Source organism: Bacillus rossius, chromosome 10, assembly GCF_032445375.1.
Source record: "Bacillus rossius redtenbacheri isolate Brsri chromosome 10, Brsri_v3, whole genome shotgun sequence".
In the NCBI taxonomy this organism is placed as follows: Eukaryota; Metazoa; Arthropoda; class Insecta; order Phasmatodea; family Bacillidae; genus Bacillus; species Bacillus rossius.
In genome coordinates, this window is record NC_086337.1 from 26,875,904 (window position 1) to 26,895,886 (window position 19,983).

Below are 19,983 nucleotides of genomic sequence, written 5' to 3' on the forward strand. Positions count from 1 at the left end.
AGTGCGTGCATAGACAACTGAACAACGCAAGGAATATTGGTATCCGGAACATAAATACCGTAACCGACAACTTCTTGTTTAGAATTTATTTAACTGTATTACAAATTATACAAATTAACAGACCCCTAGAATAACACAAGGTGTAGAAAGTACTGTACTTTTTTCCTTTAGTAACCGCAAACCAATAGTCGAATAAATACTGAGGAATACCATGTCTGGCGCTACAATTTATTGTACACGTTCACACGTCACTTGACAAGGCATGTCTAAGTGAGAAGTCAACTGATACTAATAATGAAACGTTCAAATGTGTGCATCTTCTGCAAGAACGTAATACAGTTTTCGGGAAAATTACGGTTCTTATCAGAGACAGTTGACAGGTCTGGGGAACCCTTGGTGCCACTCCCAGCACCTGAAGTCAGAGCCAAGTCCCGGCGCTCACAGAGGAGCAACTGCCAGAGCGGAACACTCCAGGAGGGTTTGGCATCACAGAGGGTGCAATAAACTAAACACACTACTGGGGGTGTTTACTACCGATTAATAGGGACAAGATTTTATGGTTTTATTTCTCAGACAATTTCGGTGTTATTGCTTTTATTCTTATATACCTACTGTTTTTATTCATAAAAATAAATGTGTATTATTCAACAAATATAACACTAAAATATTTCTTACTACTTATTTCACAAAAATAGTCTCATTTTGATTGTCGCGTGACACACTTATACAGTAAAATCATTAGTAATAACCGTGTTTATAAAATAACTACTCAGAACAATAAAAAATAAATCATAAATTGCCATTATTAATGTAAACACTTGTTACTTAAGATAACATGCACGATCAAACAATATAGGTATTAGTTTTCTTCCCATTCATTTAGGTCAAACATTTTGGTACAAAATTAATGCTTAATAAATTACATTCAATGAATTTACCACGATAAAAGATTAATTTTTTGTAATTTGAATTACGTTTTGTCAATTTGCTGATAGATTTCATATTTTAGTTACTTTGGTACTTAATGGTGTATTAACTTGCATTTTGGTGTTACATGTTGTATTCCTTGCGGTGTTATTTTGGTTTTATTGCAATTCACCACATAATATTGTCTCTACCGATCAACTGTCTTGGCGACTGGCAAAACGAACATGTAAAAGCACACACCCGTGTTCATTGGAAGAATCTTGTCGTAGCCAAACAACCTGGTCGCATACTCCTCGTACTCCCCGAGCACATCGGAGTAGAAGGCGCGAGAGGCCAGCGTCAAGATGTCCGCTTGCTGCTTCAACGCAGCCACGATCTTCGGGTGGCAGTGTCCTTGGTTGACGGCGGAGTACGAACTCAGGAAATCGTAATACTGCTTGCCTTCCACGTCCCACACGTGAACACCTGCCGACCAAAACATTGAAACTGTGCTTAGTTCACATGTGACTGGGAATCTTATGGTTTGATGATGTCTTTGACATCTTGTCGACAGTGAGCCGTGACACACATCTTGAAACAGGCCGGGAATTGTGGAATGCTTGAAAACAATATTAAATGGTTATTGTTAGCATCTTTGCTTCCCTAAAATTCAAATAGTTACACAGTGTACAATCTTAATGGGGAGACCAACAAGGCGAACATTTGTTGTTACCTTTGCCGCGGCACAGAGCCACTGGCAAGGGGTGGTAGTTGTGTGCCCCATACTTGTCCTCACGAGCAAACACTTCCTGCGAAGTCAGTTTCCGAGCAGCAGCCGCGTACGTGAATTCCTGGTGGCAAGTGCCGTTTTCTGGTGTCCTCAACTGCAACAGGACAATAACAATAATTTGTTTATTTAAACACATACTCACGTAAAGATAAACATGCATATCTGCTGTATAAAGAATTATGAATTTCAATTTTAAATACTATGTATATAATGTATAGTGAAAGGTCTTTCATTCGGTATTCTATGATTCGGCTCGGTCTGCATTCCACACAACACCAATTGAGCCGATCACATTCAGATTCGGGCTGTCGCCTTAGGGTGCAAAGTTCGCATCACTACGCTGCCAGCATTTCTAGTTCTAGCACAGTTTATCCTTACTGTAAGTTTTCATTTCAGTACAGGGCTTCCTGTTTTCTAGCTGGTTACAATTCACACTTCTTGTGTTTTCATAATTGATATTCTTGTTAGAACTGTAATTTGGCAAATCAGTGACCTGGCAAAATTGCAGATGTGACATAACCTTCTTAAGATCATTAACTAGATATAATTCCAGTGCCATGCTACTAGTGGGGTTTCAGGATAAGAGCTTATATTAATTTTTTTTGCCATCTGCTAATGCTTCTTCACCACTAACCTAAATCTGACCTTGCTTCAAATTTGTAAACATTTTGTGTGTGTAGATTTTCAAACCTAACATAATTGCTTGCTTTAACTCAACGTTAATAAGAGGTCACAAAGCTAAGTTAGCAGTGTTTCTAAGCTGCCGGAGAAGCGGTCCTGCCAGCCAGACCGGCATGCGGGCCTGGTGGATTCCTGGGGAAAACCCCGCATCCTCCTGGAGGGGCACGACACAGGTAGCACCCGTCCCTACTCACATAATTTCAAGGACAGGATCTTCCCTTATCGGAGCACTTTCTGAAAACTAACCCCCTCCACTCCCTCCCGCCTTCCCACGGAGTCGGAGTCCAGACCTCTCGCTGTCTCTCTGGAGGGTCCTGAAGATTCTGAAGTGGCATACCTAGGACGCCACTGATCTCGCAGCTATGAGTGTCAAGTCGGGAGACCTCTTATGATGCGACACTTCCGAGGGCTAATAGACCTTTCCATGGGTAACGCCGGCAGGTACAGGGCCGACCTACGTCGAGAGAGAGGCTGGTGGCGATACAGGAGTGTGCGAAGATCGGAGCATCTGGTGCGGTGTTGCGGCGCGGCGGACGAGTGAGTGGCGCGAGGCAGTGTGTTGGGACAGAGGTGCGCAGTAAGAGACTAGCGGTAGGGAGAGCCACTGTCGATCCGAGCGCCAGTGGAGGGGGTAAATAGTGGACTTGTTAAACTGTGATTAATTTTTAGGCAGCCATCCAGAGTATTGTAATTTAACTAAAAGATTAAATATTAATTAATAAATCCTAATTAATAAATGGGGCTATCCTTTATCGAACCTATATTACCAAAAGTAACAGTATAACACCTTCCTGTTATTGTTACTCAGCAATATTTTATTTACAAAATTTAAAAATGATCTTATTTTTAATAATAATGACTGTATCTCTGATAAAATAAACTTATGCAATTACATTTTTTTTATAAACATGATAAATAACATCTTTTTTCCTATGTAAAAATTATTTTAAGCTAATCCCCTCCAAACTATTATAAATGATAAAAAAAATGTATGTTATAATGAAATTGTGGCTGTAATGATTACAAATATTAATGTGTAATAGAAAGCACACTTTTAAATATTGCTCATATATTGTTATTTTGTTGATTTAATCACATCTTTATGGGAAAACCAAAATAGTACCATATTTGATACAATGTGTTTCTTACTTAATGTAATCTCTAAAAACTTTGACATATTATAAACTTTGTGCTTGATATTAAAATTGAAAACCAATAAATTTATGAAATGATTGATATATCTGTTTCTAAGTTCAGATAACGACTGATAACACAGCAAGTAAACCTCTTACTCGTGATTGATAATACTTTTTCTGAGTTAAATACGTCCTCAGACTCTTCATCAACTCCTGATGGAAGTGTGAGTGATGACTTGGAAACTCGGCCAAACCCCGACAGGAAGGGGGGGAGGTGTTATCTCATTGTATGTTTGCAGTCACGAACAAGTGCTTTACAAACATAAGCATGACCGCAACGGCTGTTAAGCAAGATAACGCCATGAGAATGGAGAAATATGAAAACCAGGTTACCGCTAACCTGGAAAGTTGGGGAAATGGAAATTGCTCAAGAATTACTGGTACAGTAACCACGGAAGCGCAGTGGCATTCAAACGCTCCGCGGGAAGGAGGCGATGGGCTGGGCACAGACGTTTAAAGTTAACCATAAGCAGTTATGTGACCATCACCCTTCGTGGTATGAAACTCCCAGTTTCAAGCACTCAATTGTCGAGCTTTATGAAGGTCTTCATACTCGGTACAAGTCTGTTGTGAAGGCGCCCTTGGTAAATGTCCACTGTTCCTGCTGCAATTTTTTTTTTTTCCTGAGTACCCATACACCAACTGCGAATGTAAAGTCTGCTGCTTGTCAAATCTGTTATCGCAGAACATAACTCAACAGCAAACACTGCAATAATCACCCAAAGCCAAACGTGTGAACGTAGCACTACCAAAACATCCACTGTGCTATACATCAAACTGCTGGTTGCTAGTGCATTTTACCAACTTTAAACATCTGAGCCCAATTCGTGGAACATTTGAATGCCATTACGCTGTGATCGCTCGTTCTCTCAGCCAGTGGTGTAGTCCCCTGAAGCCCGCCAAATTCAAATTTGAACGCTACTGTCCGCAACTGTAACTCTTCTGGGCTCCGTTTCCGGACGTATGTTCACTGACAAAAATGGCTTTTTTGGCATTCCCTGCCACCCATTAAATTTATGTTTGCGAACAGCTTGTATAGAATGTGAAACTTATATTACGTGAAAATTTGTCAAACTTTCTTTTGTCTTCCCATTCTTGTATGGCAGCTAAAACCATCAAATTTTAAACATTTGTGGCCACTGAATATGCATATATGATTTTTATTAGTCTAGCTGTCCTCCAAGTGTGTAAAATCTATGGTTATAACTAAAAAAAAAATACTTAACACCTATTACTCATGGGCTCAAAGATGGCTTAAACATTTCATTCTTAAAGTATTTAAGTAAACATAAATATACCCTCCAAAAAAATTTCAAACTCAGGAGGGGCTACAGCCCTTACCGCCTCCCCTTCCACTTTTGAGTCACGCTTGGTGTGGGTGCATTACTGCCAAGTGGTCTGGGAGATAAGATGTAGATTAAGCTTTGATGGCTATGTTTATTTCCCAATATTCATTGTAAACTCCTTGCAATATTTTTTGTAAGAAAATGGAGAGAGAGGGGGGGGTGGGTAGATAGGAAATAGAGAATGAAAAAATGACCTCGTATTTGACCAGAGATAAGTACAAAACTTTGTAACAGCACGCAAATCCAACCCAAAAACTATGGGCAAGACAAAATAATATTTTTTTTAATGTTACTACAACCTTTACTTACAGGACTCAAATTTTTGTAATTTTTTTGGCTCTGACAAAATGAATAATGTGTGATTCCTCACACAATGCTGTGCAAAGACTAGCTGAATGACAAAATTAAGGGGTTTGGTCACACTTGTTAAATGTGCTCTTGCTGGTAAGAATACAACAAACTTATTGTTGCAGGATTACCAGAAGAACCACACATATAATTAGCAAGTGTGAGATGTTCCTAAAGTGGCACGTGTCCACACAAGAACTGAGCATTGACGCTATGCTGTAGCCCACAGAGTAAAACTTGGCACCAATGAAACGTTTAACTAATACATACTTTATTTATTTTTATTCAAATGTATACTGTTTGATGGATACATAATAACCATGAGTTATACTATTTTTAATACTTTTTAACCATGAAATATATTTTAATTTTTTGTGAAAATTTAAAAAATTTAATACGTATTTGTACTACTAAATGCAAATTATAATTAAGAACCATGAATGACAAGAGTTTAAATACACTATCATCATATTTATTATCAGTAGTAAAAATCAGCCATGTCAGGTTTGTAAGATGTCTTCTTGGTCAGGCAAAGAAAAAAATTAAAAAAAGTAAAATAAAATCGCAGATGGCAATGGTGATTCTACTGCAGTCGCAGTTAATGTTCATGCAAGGCTTACGGCCATTCTTTGTGCGCGTACGCGACATGTAACCAAACAGTAAATGTCATCATCACTGGGTCCACGGAGGTCAATCGAGACGATGAGAGGTGATGGGAGTGGACCAGTGACGGAATGAATGGGTGGAGGAAACCCGCCGGCCCATCGCGACGTTTGCCGCAGTTCCCACGGGGGCTGCGGTGGGAGACGAGTGGATGACCTATCGCGGGGGGCCGACAGTTCAGCTAACTTGCGGGACTCACCAAACACGCGCTCCTGCATTTCCTCGAGAAGGAGCCCACGGTCCTGCCCAGAGCCCTCATGCTGACCTCGGCGCCGGTCCCAGCTTCCAACAACAGAGTGTGGCCGGCGGGCGTGCTCCTTATCTTATGTACAGGCGGCGGGGTGTGACAACAACCAACGCAGAGTGCTGCAATTAACTTGACCTTAGGACCTGGCTGTCCACAGATAACCACCAAACAGATACGTCTGTAATACCACTTGTGTTATGCAAGGGGATAATCACACACTCATGTAAATATCCACAGGTTTACAGAGCTACACACAGGAAATACTACAAGCCTGAATGAAGGAAATGTAGATGATGACTTGTTTGTACACAGGTTGTCTAAAAATACCTGCTGAATTAATATCAGAACTTTTTAAAGGACCTTTTAATATATTGTTCTTATAACTCTTTATTTTACTGTCGTATATACATAATCCCAGTTCAAAAAGTATGAATGGTTTAAATTTGTAATTTTATTGTTATATACTTTGTACTACAAACCATGAATAATATTTAATACCTGTGTGTATCATAAAATGATTTATGACTTAAAGGAGCTAGACAAACCATGTATGTAGGCCTAAGTATTATTGTTTCAAATGTGTATCTCAATTTTATATAGTGTCTTACTTTTAATAATTGGTATTTTTTTTTACTATGTAATTTGTATATGATTCGATGTAAAACTGACTAGTTCCATAGCCTTATGGTTTCTAACATATTCAATGATATTACATAATCTATCAAATAAATAAAAATATGTACAAAATATATCTAATATTTGTAGGATATTGCTGAATTTTTATGTTGGAAAGCTAAAACCTTTTCAGGTATATTTCCCACATGATTGATTTAAGTGAACATTCTCCAACAATAAATTTTAATGGGTGACTATAACTGAACTGAGGCATTAAAAGAATGCCAGCAAAAAAAATGTTGCAAATTAAAGTTTTGAGACTTACAGCAAGATTACTTCTTTCTTTCAAAAATTTGTTTGTGACTTTTGAAAACTGTTGACACCCTATTACATTAAAATTTATCAAACCAGTATTCATTTCTTCACAAGGCATTTAAAATGCAGTAAATATTTCAAACTGAAATGTTAGAGTTATACTCAATCATTTCTGTGAAAAAACTTGAAACTTTCACATAGGTACCATAACTTTTTATTTAAATAATAATTTTAGACATACGCCATTGTTGTTTGCACGGTATGTCTTAGGAAGCCACAGTCATCATTCTGTTGTCAGAATCGTTGGGTTCGCATGTGCGTCACTGTATTTTCGGAGTGTTGTCCAGATTATCTGTGTCGTATCATCGTGCTGATTTTGGCTTGTTTTCTGTGTGATTATGTATTCATCTTTCTTTGTCTGGTTTTCAGGTTTTATCCAAGGCCTGCAGTGCAAATTATCAATAGCGTACTTATTGCCAAAATAATAATTTTTGATTAATCTTCTCTGTTGGAAGATGAATTCACAGAACACCACGTTTTTATTGTTTTGGATTTAAGTGACTTGGAATATGTCTTTTGGAAATATTTTATGATGGCGAGTTGCTGGCCCAAAGGCTAGCCGCTGTCCCAGAGTGATGGCCGTATTATGACTAGGGCAGTCTAAGTGAGATGATCCCACAATGATTCTCCACTGCCTTCCGCAGCTTGAAGGAGAAGGAACATCACAACCCCGACTCCTGCCGAAAAGGGTCGCAGATAGGAAGGAGCCAGGGGGAAGAGGTAGGGGAGGCAAAATCCACGGAGCCCGGCCACAAAAGATCATCCTGGTTGAGTTTCAACTTTTTTTTTTTAATGCGCGAGTTGCGGATAGAACAAAAAAAAATCAAGCACATTGCTGATAAAATTCATCGGAAACCTTACAAGTGCAGCGATCTGCGCATATCACATTTGTATTAATGGCCACAGTAATGTTTAAAGTCTTTATTTCTTTTTTTAACCGTGGGGTTTGAAAAGTTTTACATTAAATAAAAGGGCCTAACTGTTTTGCCTCTGAGCCTTTGGGTTTTCTCGATGGCCCTAGTCCTGGACAGAGGTAGGAAATTTTCCACAACTGAATTTTAATTGTCGGGAATACAGTTTGTGTACTTTAACACATTCCTTGTGTAAAGTTACCAATGTATCATATAATTTTACACCAAATGTAGTTTCATATTCTAAAAACTCAACATTGGTGTGAAAATATACAGTTTCCGTAATTAATGATTCCTCTGATAGTTTTACACTCACAATGCCCGTGTAAATGTATATCAACATGTCAAGAGTAAGCAATGCAGAGATATGTATTTCATCCTGCAGTCCATGGTTGGGCACATCCTGGGATCCAGCGTCAATCAAGCCACTCGGATTAGGATTTTTTCAGGCAGATTCCAGCCACTGACTTTGGCCACAAGGTCGCACTACTGCACTGCTGGCATTTTTAGTTCACTCCGTGATGGTTTTCATTTCAGAACATGAGCGTACGCAGGATTTAATTTCAGAAAATGAGCATACGTAGGATTTCCTATCGAGGGGGAAGGAGGGAGGGGGAATAAAACCACTTTCCCTGCTGTTTTCTTTCAAATTAGTTCCATTTAATGTTGAATGATAATTTTTTTTAAGATTTGAAGCTGGGGTGGGGGAGGAGGAGGGGGTGTTTGATATCACCCTTCCCCCCCCCCCCTCACCGAGCATAAGTCACTATTTCTAAACAGTGTTTCCTGTTTTATAGCCCTATTACATTTTACTAGTGTTTTTCTTGAAGATCAATGCCCATACTTTTTTAAATACTATTGTAGTGCATATTAATTTTCCTTCGGTATTTCCGTCAAACCTATATTGACATTAGTTGATTCGGCAATTTCCATGGCTGTGGTCTGAAACGTGCCAGACTAAGGACCTGTCAGCGTAACAGGAAGTTGTTGTTCACAGTTTCTCAAGAGTGGCATGAGCCACACCTGTGAGAAAACAAAAGGCTTTCTTTGTTGGTCCGTCTCCTCCAACTCTCTCCTTGTTGCAAGCTCTCTTCGTCACCTTGCACCCCGCGCACAATATCCTCACCATCGTCCTCCCTCTTGGCCGTCTCTCGGCACCTGTTCTCCGTGTTGGATATGTTTTGTGAGACACATAAGTCACGAAAGTAATAATGTTTTATTTGTATTTGCTACATAGACTTTGATTTGACTTCCTTTGTTTAGGTGCCATCTTGTTTTTTGTATGTGTACGAATGTTGTTATCGTTGCAGCCATGTCGGCTCTGTGTGTACTGTGCGATACTAGTAAATAGAGATTGAGTTAAAAGCAAAAGGTTGGTTACATCATTTATTGAAACCTACAACAGGTTATGGGCCCAGGACGTTTTTTGCGATTGATGAGATTGTGACTGTGATTGGCAGTGAGTCGGTAAAGTTGCCGATCGGCGCGCGTGGCAAACTGTGGTTCAAGATGGCTTTGCACGAAAATACAGAATATAGAAGCAACATCCCGCGGCTGGATTCCAAAAATTACTTTGCATGGAAGTTACGGGCAAAGGCCGAACTTATACAAATTAACTGTTGGAATGCTATAGAACAAGGATTTGTACCACCAATGAATGCGGATCAAGAAAGGGTTAACAGGAAGGCTTTGGCATTTATGTACAAAAACGTGTCCGATTCATATCTTAACGATATTGCGGAATGTGTACTGGCGAAAGAAGCGTGGGAAATACTGGCGGACATACATACGAAGGTTAGTTTTTTGCAGGGATTGAGATCACTAAAAGCTATGTTTTTGATCTCTAAAGGTGAAGGGGAGGAACTGCATGAATATGTGGCTCGTGTACAAACACAATACCAGAAAGTGAAATCGGCTGGTTGGGTGTACACGGACAAACAGATTGCGGGTATCATCCTCCTTGGACTCCAGTGGGATAAATATGGCGGACTGGTGGAAGAGTTGGGAAAGGAACCTAACCTATCGATCAGGTTGGTAAAAGCAAGACTTTTAGAAGAAGGTAATGAAGATCGGGAAGAAAATGAAGTTTCAGCACTTGCAGCAAAAGGCGATGGTCATCTAAGAGGTGCTCAAGCGTTCAGAGGGCGTGGAAGAGGAGGAAGACAAGGAAATGAAGGAACGGAGTATTGGAAGAACAGGTATGTTGAAAGAAATACTCAAGGAAGTGATAGGTTATTTGGTACCCCCACTGATAGAAAGTGCTACAGGTGTAACGAGTGGGGTCACATGGCTAAGACTTGTGACAAAGTAAAGTGCTACAGATGCGGAAATAATGGACATTGGGCAAGTGACTGCAATGAGGATGACCAGTCAAAGCCTTATAACAACACAACTGGCAAAGAACAGGATAGGAAGCTAAAACACAAGGCATTAGTGAGTGCATGTGGCTTGGTTTCACCCATGAAAAACACTGTGGACTGGGTTGTAGATTCCGCTGCAACTGACCACATATCAAATCAAAGGGAACTGTTCCTCAACATGAAAGACTGCAAAGGGGAAATAACGATGGGTAAAGGTACAGCGAAGGTCAGTGGATGTGGTATGGTAGAGATAAAAATCACTGATGAATGTGGGGGGTGGACTCTCACTGTATCGGATGTACTGTACGTGCCAGAATTTAACTTCAATCTGCTCTCGGTAAGCAAGATGGCAAAAAAAGGGTATTCGTCTGGAAATGAATGTCAGAGAAGCCATAGCTTACGATCATGACGAAATGTTTTTCAAGGCTCCAGTTTCAAATGGCTTATATGTCCTACACTCTGAAAAGAAATTGGACAGTATTGCAAATGTAGTAAATATGCCAAACCATGACGGTGAAATTAGGGATGCTACAGCGTTGAAGAGTGTAATGGTGTGGCACCAAAGGCTTGGCCACCTAAATGAAGAAAGTATCAGAAAAATACCTGAACTGGAGATTGAGGGGAAGATGCTTAATGCTTGTGACACTTGCATAAAAGGAAAAATGACAAAAATGGGCTTTCCCCAAATGAGCGAAAGGAAATCTAAAGGACCACTGGAGCTAATACACTCTGACTTAATGGGAAAACTGCCTATGTCCTTGGGAAAGGCTCAATATTTACTAACCTTCATAGATGACTACTCTAGGCACCTTACTGTGAAATTCTTGGCGAAGAAGAGTGATGTGTTTGCTGCATTCAAGGAATACCAAAATGAAGTTGAACTGCAGCATGATATCCGGATAAAGGGACTTCAGACAGATGGAGGAGGAGAGTATTGCAACAAGGAATTCGAGGCGCATCTCAAAAAAAATGTGGGATAGTGCACAGGAAAACCGTTGCTGCGTCACCGCAACAAAACGGTGTCGCAGAAAGAGCGAATAGAACAATTATAAATTCCACCAGGTGTATGCTTGCAGAATCAGGCCTACCAAAGGAATTTTGGGCTGAGGCGGCAAATACTGTGGCATTCGTGAAAAATCTAAGCCCTTCCCGTGCCATAAATTTTCAGATACCCTTGGAGCTGTGGCGAGGGGAAACGGTGAAACTGAAGACATTCAATTTTCTGAGGGTGTTCGGTTGCAGAGCCTGGATGTATGTGAATGGGAGAGATAAGTTGGATAGCAAAGGTGTCGAGTGCGTTTTCATAGGCTATGAAACAAACATTAAGGGTTACCGACTGTGGCAATTAGAAGCTAAGAAGGTCAAAATTGCCCACAACGTTATTTTCCAGGAGAGCAAATTTCCGTACAATGCGTGTGGTATGTCAACAGAGAACAAAACCATTGTGGTACTGGAAGAAAACTGCGAGGGCATGCTGGAAACTGAGAAACATCATGAGAACGAGGAGGTAAGAGAAGGCACTGAACCAAGAACAAACGTTGAGCCAAACTCCAATGACACCCTGTCGGAAGACGAAGAACCCTTCTTGGGATGGGAAGAGGAACCGGTAGTGGAAATCAGGAGGTCTGCTCGACTCCTGTCAAGACACTCGGAAGCACCTTCTTGTCCATACGGGTGTATTACTATGTCTACAGAGTCTTGCTCCCACGAACCAAAGAGTGTTGAAGAAGCTTTAGGGGGCAGTGATGCGATAAATTGGAAAAGAGCAATGGCTGAAGAAATTGAAAATTTGACAAGCAAAAACACTTATGAAATTGTTGACAGGCCCAAAGGAAAAAATGTTTTAGGGTGCAAGTGGGTCTTAAAATTAAAGGAGAGCTCGGATGGAAGCTCCGTACGGTATAAAGCAAGACTGGTAGCACGTGGGTTTTCCCAAATACCGGGGATAGATTTTACTGAAACTTACTCTCCAGTGGTGAAGAAAAAGACAGTTCGTGTCCTCCTAGCTTTATCAGTGAAGTTGGGCTGGGTCAGGGAATACCTGGACGTCTTGGCTGCGTATCTGAACGGGGTCCTCACCGAGGAAATCTACATGGAGCAACCGCCGATGTACCAAAAAGGGAGTGACAAGGTCTGTAAACTGCTAAAAAGTATTTACGGCCTGAAACAGAGTGGTAAGGAGTGGCATGACACCCTTGACGGTATCCTAACTGGCTGGGATTTGAGAAGGTTGAAGAAAGACCCTTGCGTATATATAGATGACCACAAGGAACTAGTGGTATTTGTCTACGTTGATGACCTGGGCATATTCGGGACGCGTGAGAAAGTGGAGTATATGAAAAAGAAGCTGTCTGGGACTATCGAAGTGAGAGCCATGGGGGAGATGACCAATTTTCTTTCAGTGAACATCATTTCCACAGGTGACTCTGTATTACTGGATCAGTCTCACTACATCGAGCAACTGCTGCGTACTTTTCAAATGACAAATGCAAGAGGAAAAGCGTTCCCCATAGAGATCAACCGTGATGATGGAACAGATGCTGGAAACAAAGCTTTTGACAAGCACTTATACCGCAAAGCGATTGGGAGCCTACTACATTTGTCGCAAACAACAAGACCGGACATTAGCTTTGCAGTGTGCAGGTCTAGTCAAAAATGTGAGACCCCAACCCTTCGGGACTGGCAAGATATTGTACATGTGCTCAGATACCTGAGACAAACCAAAGACTGGAGGTTGAAATTTACCAAACAAAATGGTGCTGCCATATTCTACTGTGATGCAGACCTAGCCAATGATAGGCATGACAGAAAGTCTATAACAGGAGTTGTGGCAACCTTAGCGGGAGGTCCTGTTATCTGGGTTTCGAGAAAACAGGCCTGTGTTGCTGATTCCACTGCAGTTGCGGAATATTATGCAATCTACGAAGCAACAAAGGAAGCAAGATGGTTATCGCAGTTCATGTCTGAATTGGGGCAAGATGGCTCTGCGCCCAGCCCTTCCGTGATCCTCTCTGACAACGAGACGGCCATAGCCATGTGTAAGACATGGGAAGTGTCTGAAAGGACGAAACATATAGATATCAAATATCATTTTGTGAGGGACATGACGGAAAAGGGGAAGATACAGGTTAAGCACATCACTGGCAGGGAGAACCCTGCTGATTTGTTCACCAAGGCAGTGAACGGTGCGCGCATCAAGTACCTGTGTGAAAAACTGAATCTTGCACGTGTTCCTTGAGTGTCTGTCATGATTGTTAAATTTTGAGATTTAACCAGGAGCTATGAATGACTTGAACGGGGATATGTTCTGAAGTTAAGTCAAATAGTGTTTGATGGTTTTTTTTTTGTAAGTTCACACCGAAGGTTTTATTCAACGAACACATACTGTGCTGAAGGAAATCTTAGTTTCTCTAACCTTAAGTGTCTCAAGGGGAAGTGTTGGATATGTTTTGTGAGACACATAAGTCACGAAAGTAATAATGTTTTATTTGTATTTGCTACATAGACTTTGATTTGACTTCCTTTGTTTAGGTGCCATCTTGTTTTTTGTATGTGTACGAATGTTGTTATCGTTGCAGCCATGTCGGCTCTGTGTGTACTGTGCGATACTAGTAAATAGAGATTGAGTTAAAAGCAAAAGGTTGGTTACATCATTTATTGAAACCTACAACACTCCGCTCCCGGCTGTACAACACACGCCTTCCCCCTTCTCAAGTTTCACATCAAACTACCAAGTACCGTAATAACCAGCTTTACGCTTGCAATCGGACACAGTTGGTGTAATGTTTAGCGGAGTGCAGCAGTTATTCATCTCTGTCATCTACAAGTTACATTTTGGTATACCTACCAATATTAGAAGAAAAAAAAGAATAATTAAAGGTATCCATTTTTTTTAATGATCTTAGCAAAACTTTTTGTGATGTACCGTGTAGGTATTTATTAGAGTTGCAATGAATATTCGCTTACTACTCTGTATTTGGCCTATTTTTCGCTATTAGGGCGAATACTGAATATTTTTAATCATTATTCGGCCAAATACAGGAGTAAGAAATAACAAAAAACACAGTAAATTAATCATGTAACTTTTAAATGCTGGGCATACATCCTAATTTTGAGAGAGTGCCATTTTCCACTTATTTATCTAAAAGATCAAAGGAAATGTAAAATAACCAAGTTAATTTTCTAAGAAATAAAATAAAAAGGTAACTAATCAAATGAAAACTACCTACTTATTATGTTGAGGGCTGATCGCGCATTGCCGGTGATTTCGAGATGTTAACTATGGGCGCCACCACGTGGAAGGGCACGTGGACCCGGCGGAGTCTCTCACTCAGGGCGTGACGTAGCCCAAGTGGGGACGAGTTACCAGCCCTTTCTATCCTAGCTACCCAGACCTGGCCCGCTCTAGGCGTCGGGCACGCCACACTCCTAGACTCACTCACCACGTGATTAAATAAGTACTCACTTTATATTTATTCTCCAGATTTAATTTCACTAACACGTCTCTCTACACGCCCGTTACACGTTACACATTACACGGTTAAAAAGCCTGAGGCACGAATCGGTTTAGGTGAGGGCATGGTCCACACACGTGGCCATGCTGCAAAGTATACTTATTACATGGTGATGAAAAAAACTCGACTGAGACAATTAATTAATTAAACAGCCCGCTGACCGAGAGCTGCCCCGAGGATGACGAACGAAAGCGATTTAAAAAGAATTAACGATACAGAAATTACTTGGTCAGTGATGAACAAAGGTTGAGGTCCCCGGGGTGCTGGCGCGTCTGCTCTCGGTCAGTGATGAAGATGGACTGGGCTGAGCTCATCGCTCGCAGGTGGCAACATGGCGCCCTTCGCGCCAACACAATTACCGTTACTGTATTCTACGACTCCGTGCCCCGGCGAAAGTTGAGTAAATTACAGATAAACATTAAAAATATATAAAAATTACTGACAATGGAAAGTTTGTTACTATTTACTTATTTAATGATAATTCATATAAAAGCATTCCTATCCTCGTCCAAGTCCGTGCCTGTTCGGGTCCGCCCGGGCAACGTCTATAGTTATTTAAGGTAACTTATTTAAATTAAAGAAACACAAGTAAACTACACAGCACTGTGGCGAAGATGGATGAAAACAACAAAAAGGCTTACAATTAATATTAACATAGCAATTTTAGGGATCGCCGCACTGCTTCTAAGCGCCCTCTTGTGGTAGTTCGTGGCGCGCAATTCAAACACACGACTACGTACATGGCGGTACAAATGCCGGGGAAGGGGAGAGGAATGTTGAGGAAACGGAGACTGACTAGGCTCATGGGGCGTAGCCCCGGCTGACGTCAATTGCCCCCCCCTCGAATAGCCGGTCATGTCGACGTTTCCGCTGGGTCGCCTGTGGGCGTGGTCGCCCCCTTATCAACAACAGCTGTGCTTCCTCGCGATCCCTCGGGGTCGTAGCGTGTATCGCGGAGCCGGAACTGGGTCTTGTGACGCCCGGTCTCCCCTCTCTTCCCGCGGTGTTTCGTCTTCCTGCGGTTCGGTTACTGTCACCCTGAACGTGGAGTCTGCCAACGAGTAATGCAGCGGCCATAATGGCTCGTCCGGCGAACCCGGCCTACTCTCTACTTCCTCCGGCCACCTTATCAGTGGTTGGGATGTCGACTGGCCCTCCGTCACTCCGGGCGTGTCCCTGAGAAATCCCCTGAAAGGCGAGACGTCACTCCCCGAGTCTTCGAACAGCCGCCTCGGCCGGACATCTGTGACTGCGAGGGGCGTCGCCTGTCCCGCCCCCAGGTCCGGGAAGCCTCTGAACCCGCCCCCGTCTGTTGGGGTGGACGTGACCAGCTGTGCGGCCGCCCTCCCGTCTGTCTCGTCCGCCGCCTCCGTCTCTCTCTGCCGCGTCCCTGCTCCGTCACGTCTCGTTCCCGTCTCTTCCGCCCCGTCCGCCGCCTCCGTCTCTTCCTGCCCCGTCTCCGCCTCGTCCGCCGCCTCCGTCTCTTCCTGCCCCGTCTCCGCCTCGTCCGCCGCCTCCGTCTCTTCCTGTGCCAAGCGCACATCGTCCCGGTGATATTTCGCGGCCCGGCCTGAGGGTAACTTTATCACGACCGTCGTGGGCCCCGCCTTGACCACCGCCACCGGGCCAAACCACTTTGGCGCCAGGCCGGCGCAGAAGTTGCGTCGGCCGGAGGAGAGGGGGTGGAGCCTCGCGTAAACCAGCTGGCCTGGTTTCAGTTCAGGGGGCGGGCGGGTCGTCTCGGGTGTGCGTTGTGCTTGGTAAGCTGCCTGGTTACGTCGCGCCCTATCGTGCGTCTCGGCCAATCGCCTCAGGCGTCCTTCGGGGCTCTCTACGTCCGGGTCCGTTTGTTGTTGCCGCACGTGATATTCCCCGGGGAGGGTGAGGTTCCGCCCCTGGACCATGGTGGCTGGTGTTTCGCCGGTTGCCGCGTTCACCCGTCGCCGGATGCAGTACAGAACGTCCGGGATGTGCGTGTCCCATTGGGCGTGGTCATCCGCGAGCCTCAACCGCAGTTGAACCTTCACCTCTTGGTTGCGTCGTTCCGTGGGGTTCGCGCGGGGGTGGTACACGGGGGTGGTGTGTAGGATTACCCGCCATTTTCTCCCCAGCTGCGCCCACCGGCGCCCGACAAATTGGGTGGCATTGTCCGACAACAGGACCCGGGGGTACCCCCACCTAGGAAAAAACTCCGTTTCCAGGCTGCGTGCAATGGTGCCGGCGCGGATGTTCGCCAGGGGGTAGGCCTCCACCCAACGCGTGTAGCAGTCTGTCACCACCAACAAAAATCTTTTCCCTCGGAGCGTGCGGGGATATGGTCCCATTAGGTCTATGGCGACTGTATGGAATGGCTCGGTGGGCTGCCTGGGTACCTGCTGGGCTGTCCCGTCGGTGCGGCGCGCCTTGTGCCTCTGGCAATGTTTACATCTCCTCACGCAGTCCCGTACAAACTTGTTTACCCCTGGCCAGTAGAACTGTTCCCGCAGATCGCGTCGCGTCTGGTCTGCGCCGGGGTGTCCGGCTAGCCTGTTCACGTGATACATGTCAAACACCTCCCGGCGGGTGGCGGCTGGCGCGAACGTCCGCCATTGGCCAGCTGTCCCCTTAGGTCGCGCCTGCAGTGTCCCGTCCAATACACGGTAGCCTTCACATTCTCCGCTCCCGCAACGGCGCACGATCTCCTGTGTGTCTGTGTCCGTGAGTTGGGCCGCTCGCACGTAGGCGTCTAAGTCATCAAGCTCCGCGCCTGGCGGTAATGTCGGTGTGACGTTAAGGTTTAGGGCACACAATGCGGCTTGGGTTGTCGGGGTGCGCGGGGTCCTGGGTATGCGCCCGCTGGGTGGTGGCAAAAGCTCCTCCCACTCCGCATCGTCACAGGCTGTGACGGTGACGTCCGGATCTCGCGACAGCTCGTCCGCTAGTTCGTTCTGTTTTCCCGGTACATGCTCGACTTCGAAATCTAAGGCCTGTAGAAGCATGGCCCAACGCGTCAGCTTCGAACGTCGCCCCTGCATCGTGGCCAGCCATTTGAGACATTGGCTGTCAGTTCTCAGTACGAATTTCTGCCCCTCCAGGTGTGGGCGGTAGCGTCTGAGGGCCCAAACTACGCCTAGACACTCACGCTCGTTCACGCTATACCGCTGCTCGACGTCGCCGAACTTGGCGCTTGCATATTCAATCACCCGAGGCTCGCCGTCGTCGCCGAGTTGTAACAGGATGGCCCCGATGCCCTTCTCGCTCGCGTCTGTTTGTACGATCAGGGGTCTGCCTGGGTCCAGCCGCGCGAGTAAGTGGCACTGTTGAAATCTGCGTTTTAGCTCGTCAAAAGCGTTCTGGGCTTCCACGGTCCACCTGAACGGACGTTTGGGTGACAGCTGTTCTGTCATCGGCGCCGCTACTACCGAGAACTCTGGGACGAAGGCTCGCAGCCAGTTAGCTAGCCCCAAGAACTATTGCAGTTGCTTGCGCGTGCGTGGGGGCTCCTTGTTGATAATTACACTCAGCTGTTTTTCCGTGGGTCGGTTTCCGTCCGCGTTAACCACTAAGCCCAGGAAATCTAGTTCTGTGGTCCCCAGGTGGCATTTTTCGCGATTGCATGTCAGACCATGGCTCGCCAGGCGTTCCAAGACTAATGCTAAATGATGCGCATGTTCTTCCCACGTCTGAGACCAAACAATTATGTCGTCCAGATACGCGGCCGCAAACTTGCCCGAGTAGTTGTCTAAGACCCGTGTCATCATCCCTTGGAAGGTAGCGGGGGCGTCCTGTAGGCCGAATGGCATCGCGCAAAACTGAAATCTCCGCCCGTCTGGGGCTGTGAACGCCGTCTTGGGTCGGTCCGCCGGACGTATCGGCACCTGCCAATACCCAGATTTTAGGTCGAGGGAAGAAAATATCTTGGCGTTACCCAGGCCTGAAAGTGTGTCGGCTATGTTCAGCAGGGGGGGTGGGGCATTAATTGTCACTCTATTGATAGGTTTGAAATTGACACAGAAGCGTAGTTTCCCGTCTTTTTTTTCTGCCAACACGACCTGGAAATTATACGGACTTTCGCTAGGCTCAATTATCCCGTCATGCAACATGTCCTGAACCTGGTCTAGGATGGTCTGTTTACCAACGTGGCCGTAGCTACCGGGTGGGATAAACATTGGCTCGTGAGGATGGGTCGGGATGGCATGCTCAGCTATGGTGGTACGTTTCAGCGGGTCCGCGGACGCAAACACATTACACTGATGATCGAGGACCTGCTGGATGGTAGCACGAAACTCGGGGGGAACTCCGTGCTGGAACTCGTCGAGACTGACCTGGTTTACTGCTGGTGGAGTAGGCTTACCCAGCCCGTGGATGGTCCGCCGCCCCTGGGTGCCGACGTGGACGCAGCCGGCCCGGATGTCGATGGCTGCGTGCTGCTCGTAGAGCCAGGGTAGCCCCAGAATGACGTCATCACGTAACTGCTCCACCACCAGCGCCGTCGTGACGGACCGTTGGTCCCGCACGTCCACCTCCAGCGTCGCGACGCCCTGGGTGTAGCAGGCGTCCCCCGTGGTAGCCAGCTGGAGTTGGCCCGGGTGGTACTCGAAGTTGTCACGGCCAATCACGCGTGCCGCCACACAGTTGTGGCTGGCGGCGGTGTCAACAAGCGCGTGGACTGCGCGCCCGTTGACAACCACCGGAATGCGCAACAGGTCGGCCTCCGCCGCTCCCACGTGACCCAGGAGAGGCCCCGCCGCCGTAGGTCTGTTGTTGTTAGGTGAGGCGGGGGAGGTGGGCTGTCTTAGCGCGCCGCCCCCTGCCGTCCGTTTCCCGACGGCTGCTGCGCCGCGAAGTCAGGCCGGAACTTGTTCCTCACCGGGCAGTTCTCGTGCCAATGGAACGTGCCTGGTGGACACGTGTGGCACTGAGGTGGTGGGCTGCCGCCGGTAGTCCGTCTCCGCCATGTCAGCTGCGCGTGGCCGCTCGGTCCGGGTTCGTCGCGCCTAGCTTGGTCTCGGGTGGGCGCCGTGTAGGGCACCAGCGCCTTGGTGTCGGCGG

The 19,983-nt window shown here is 45.2% G+C and overlaps 2 protein-coding genes across 3 annotated transcripts in view; one reads left to right on the top strand and one right to left on the bottom strand.

Annotated features, from left to right (window-relative positions):
• The window catches only part of LOC134535882 (U11/U12 small nuclear ribonucleoprotein 25 kDa protein-like), a 160,924-nt gene that overhangs the window by 112,160 nt on the left and 28,781 nt on the right, over positions 1-19,983 (top strand). The window lies entirely within an intron of this gene.
• LOC134535878 (ornithine aminotransferase, mitochondrial) overlaps positions 1-19,983 on the bottom strand; it is a 37,752-nt gene that overhangs the window by 7,598 nt on the left and 10,171 nt on the right. The window contains exons 2-4 of one of the 2 annotated variants that reach the window (XM_063375222.1): positions 6,130-6,296; positions 1,640-1,790; positions 1,168-1,392 (exon numbers count right to left, since the gene is read on the bottom strand). In XM_063375222.1, coding sequence (XP_063231292.1) covers positions 1,168-1,392; positions 1,640-1,790; positions 6,130-6,189 — 436 coding nt within the window. In that variant the 5' untranslated portion in view covers positions 6,190-6,296. Of the gene's footprint in view, positions 1-1,167; positions 1,393-1,639; positions 1,791-6,129; positions 6,325-19,983 lie in introns of both variants that reach the window. The other variant, XM_063375223.1, reaches the window with a different exon arrangement.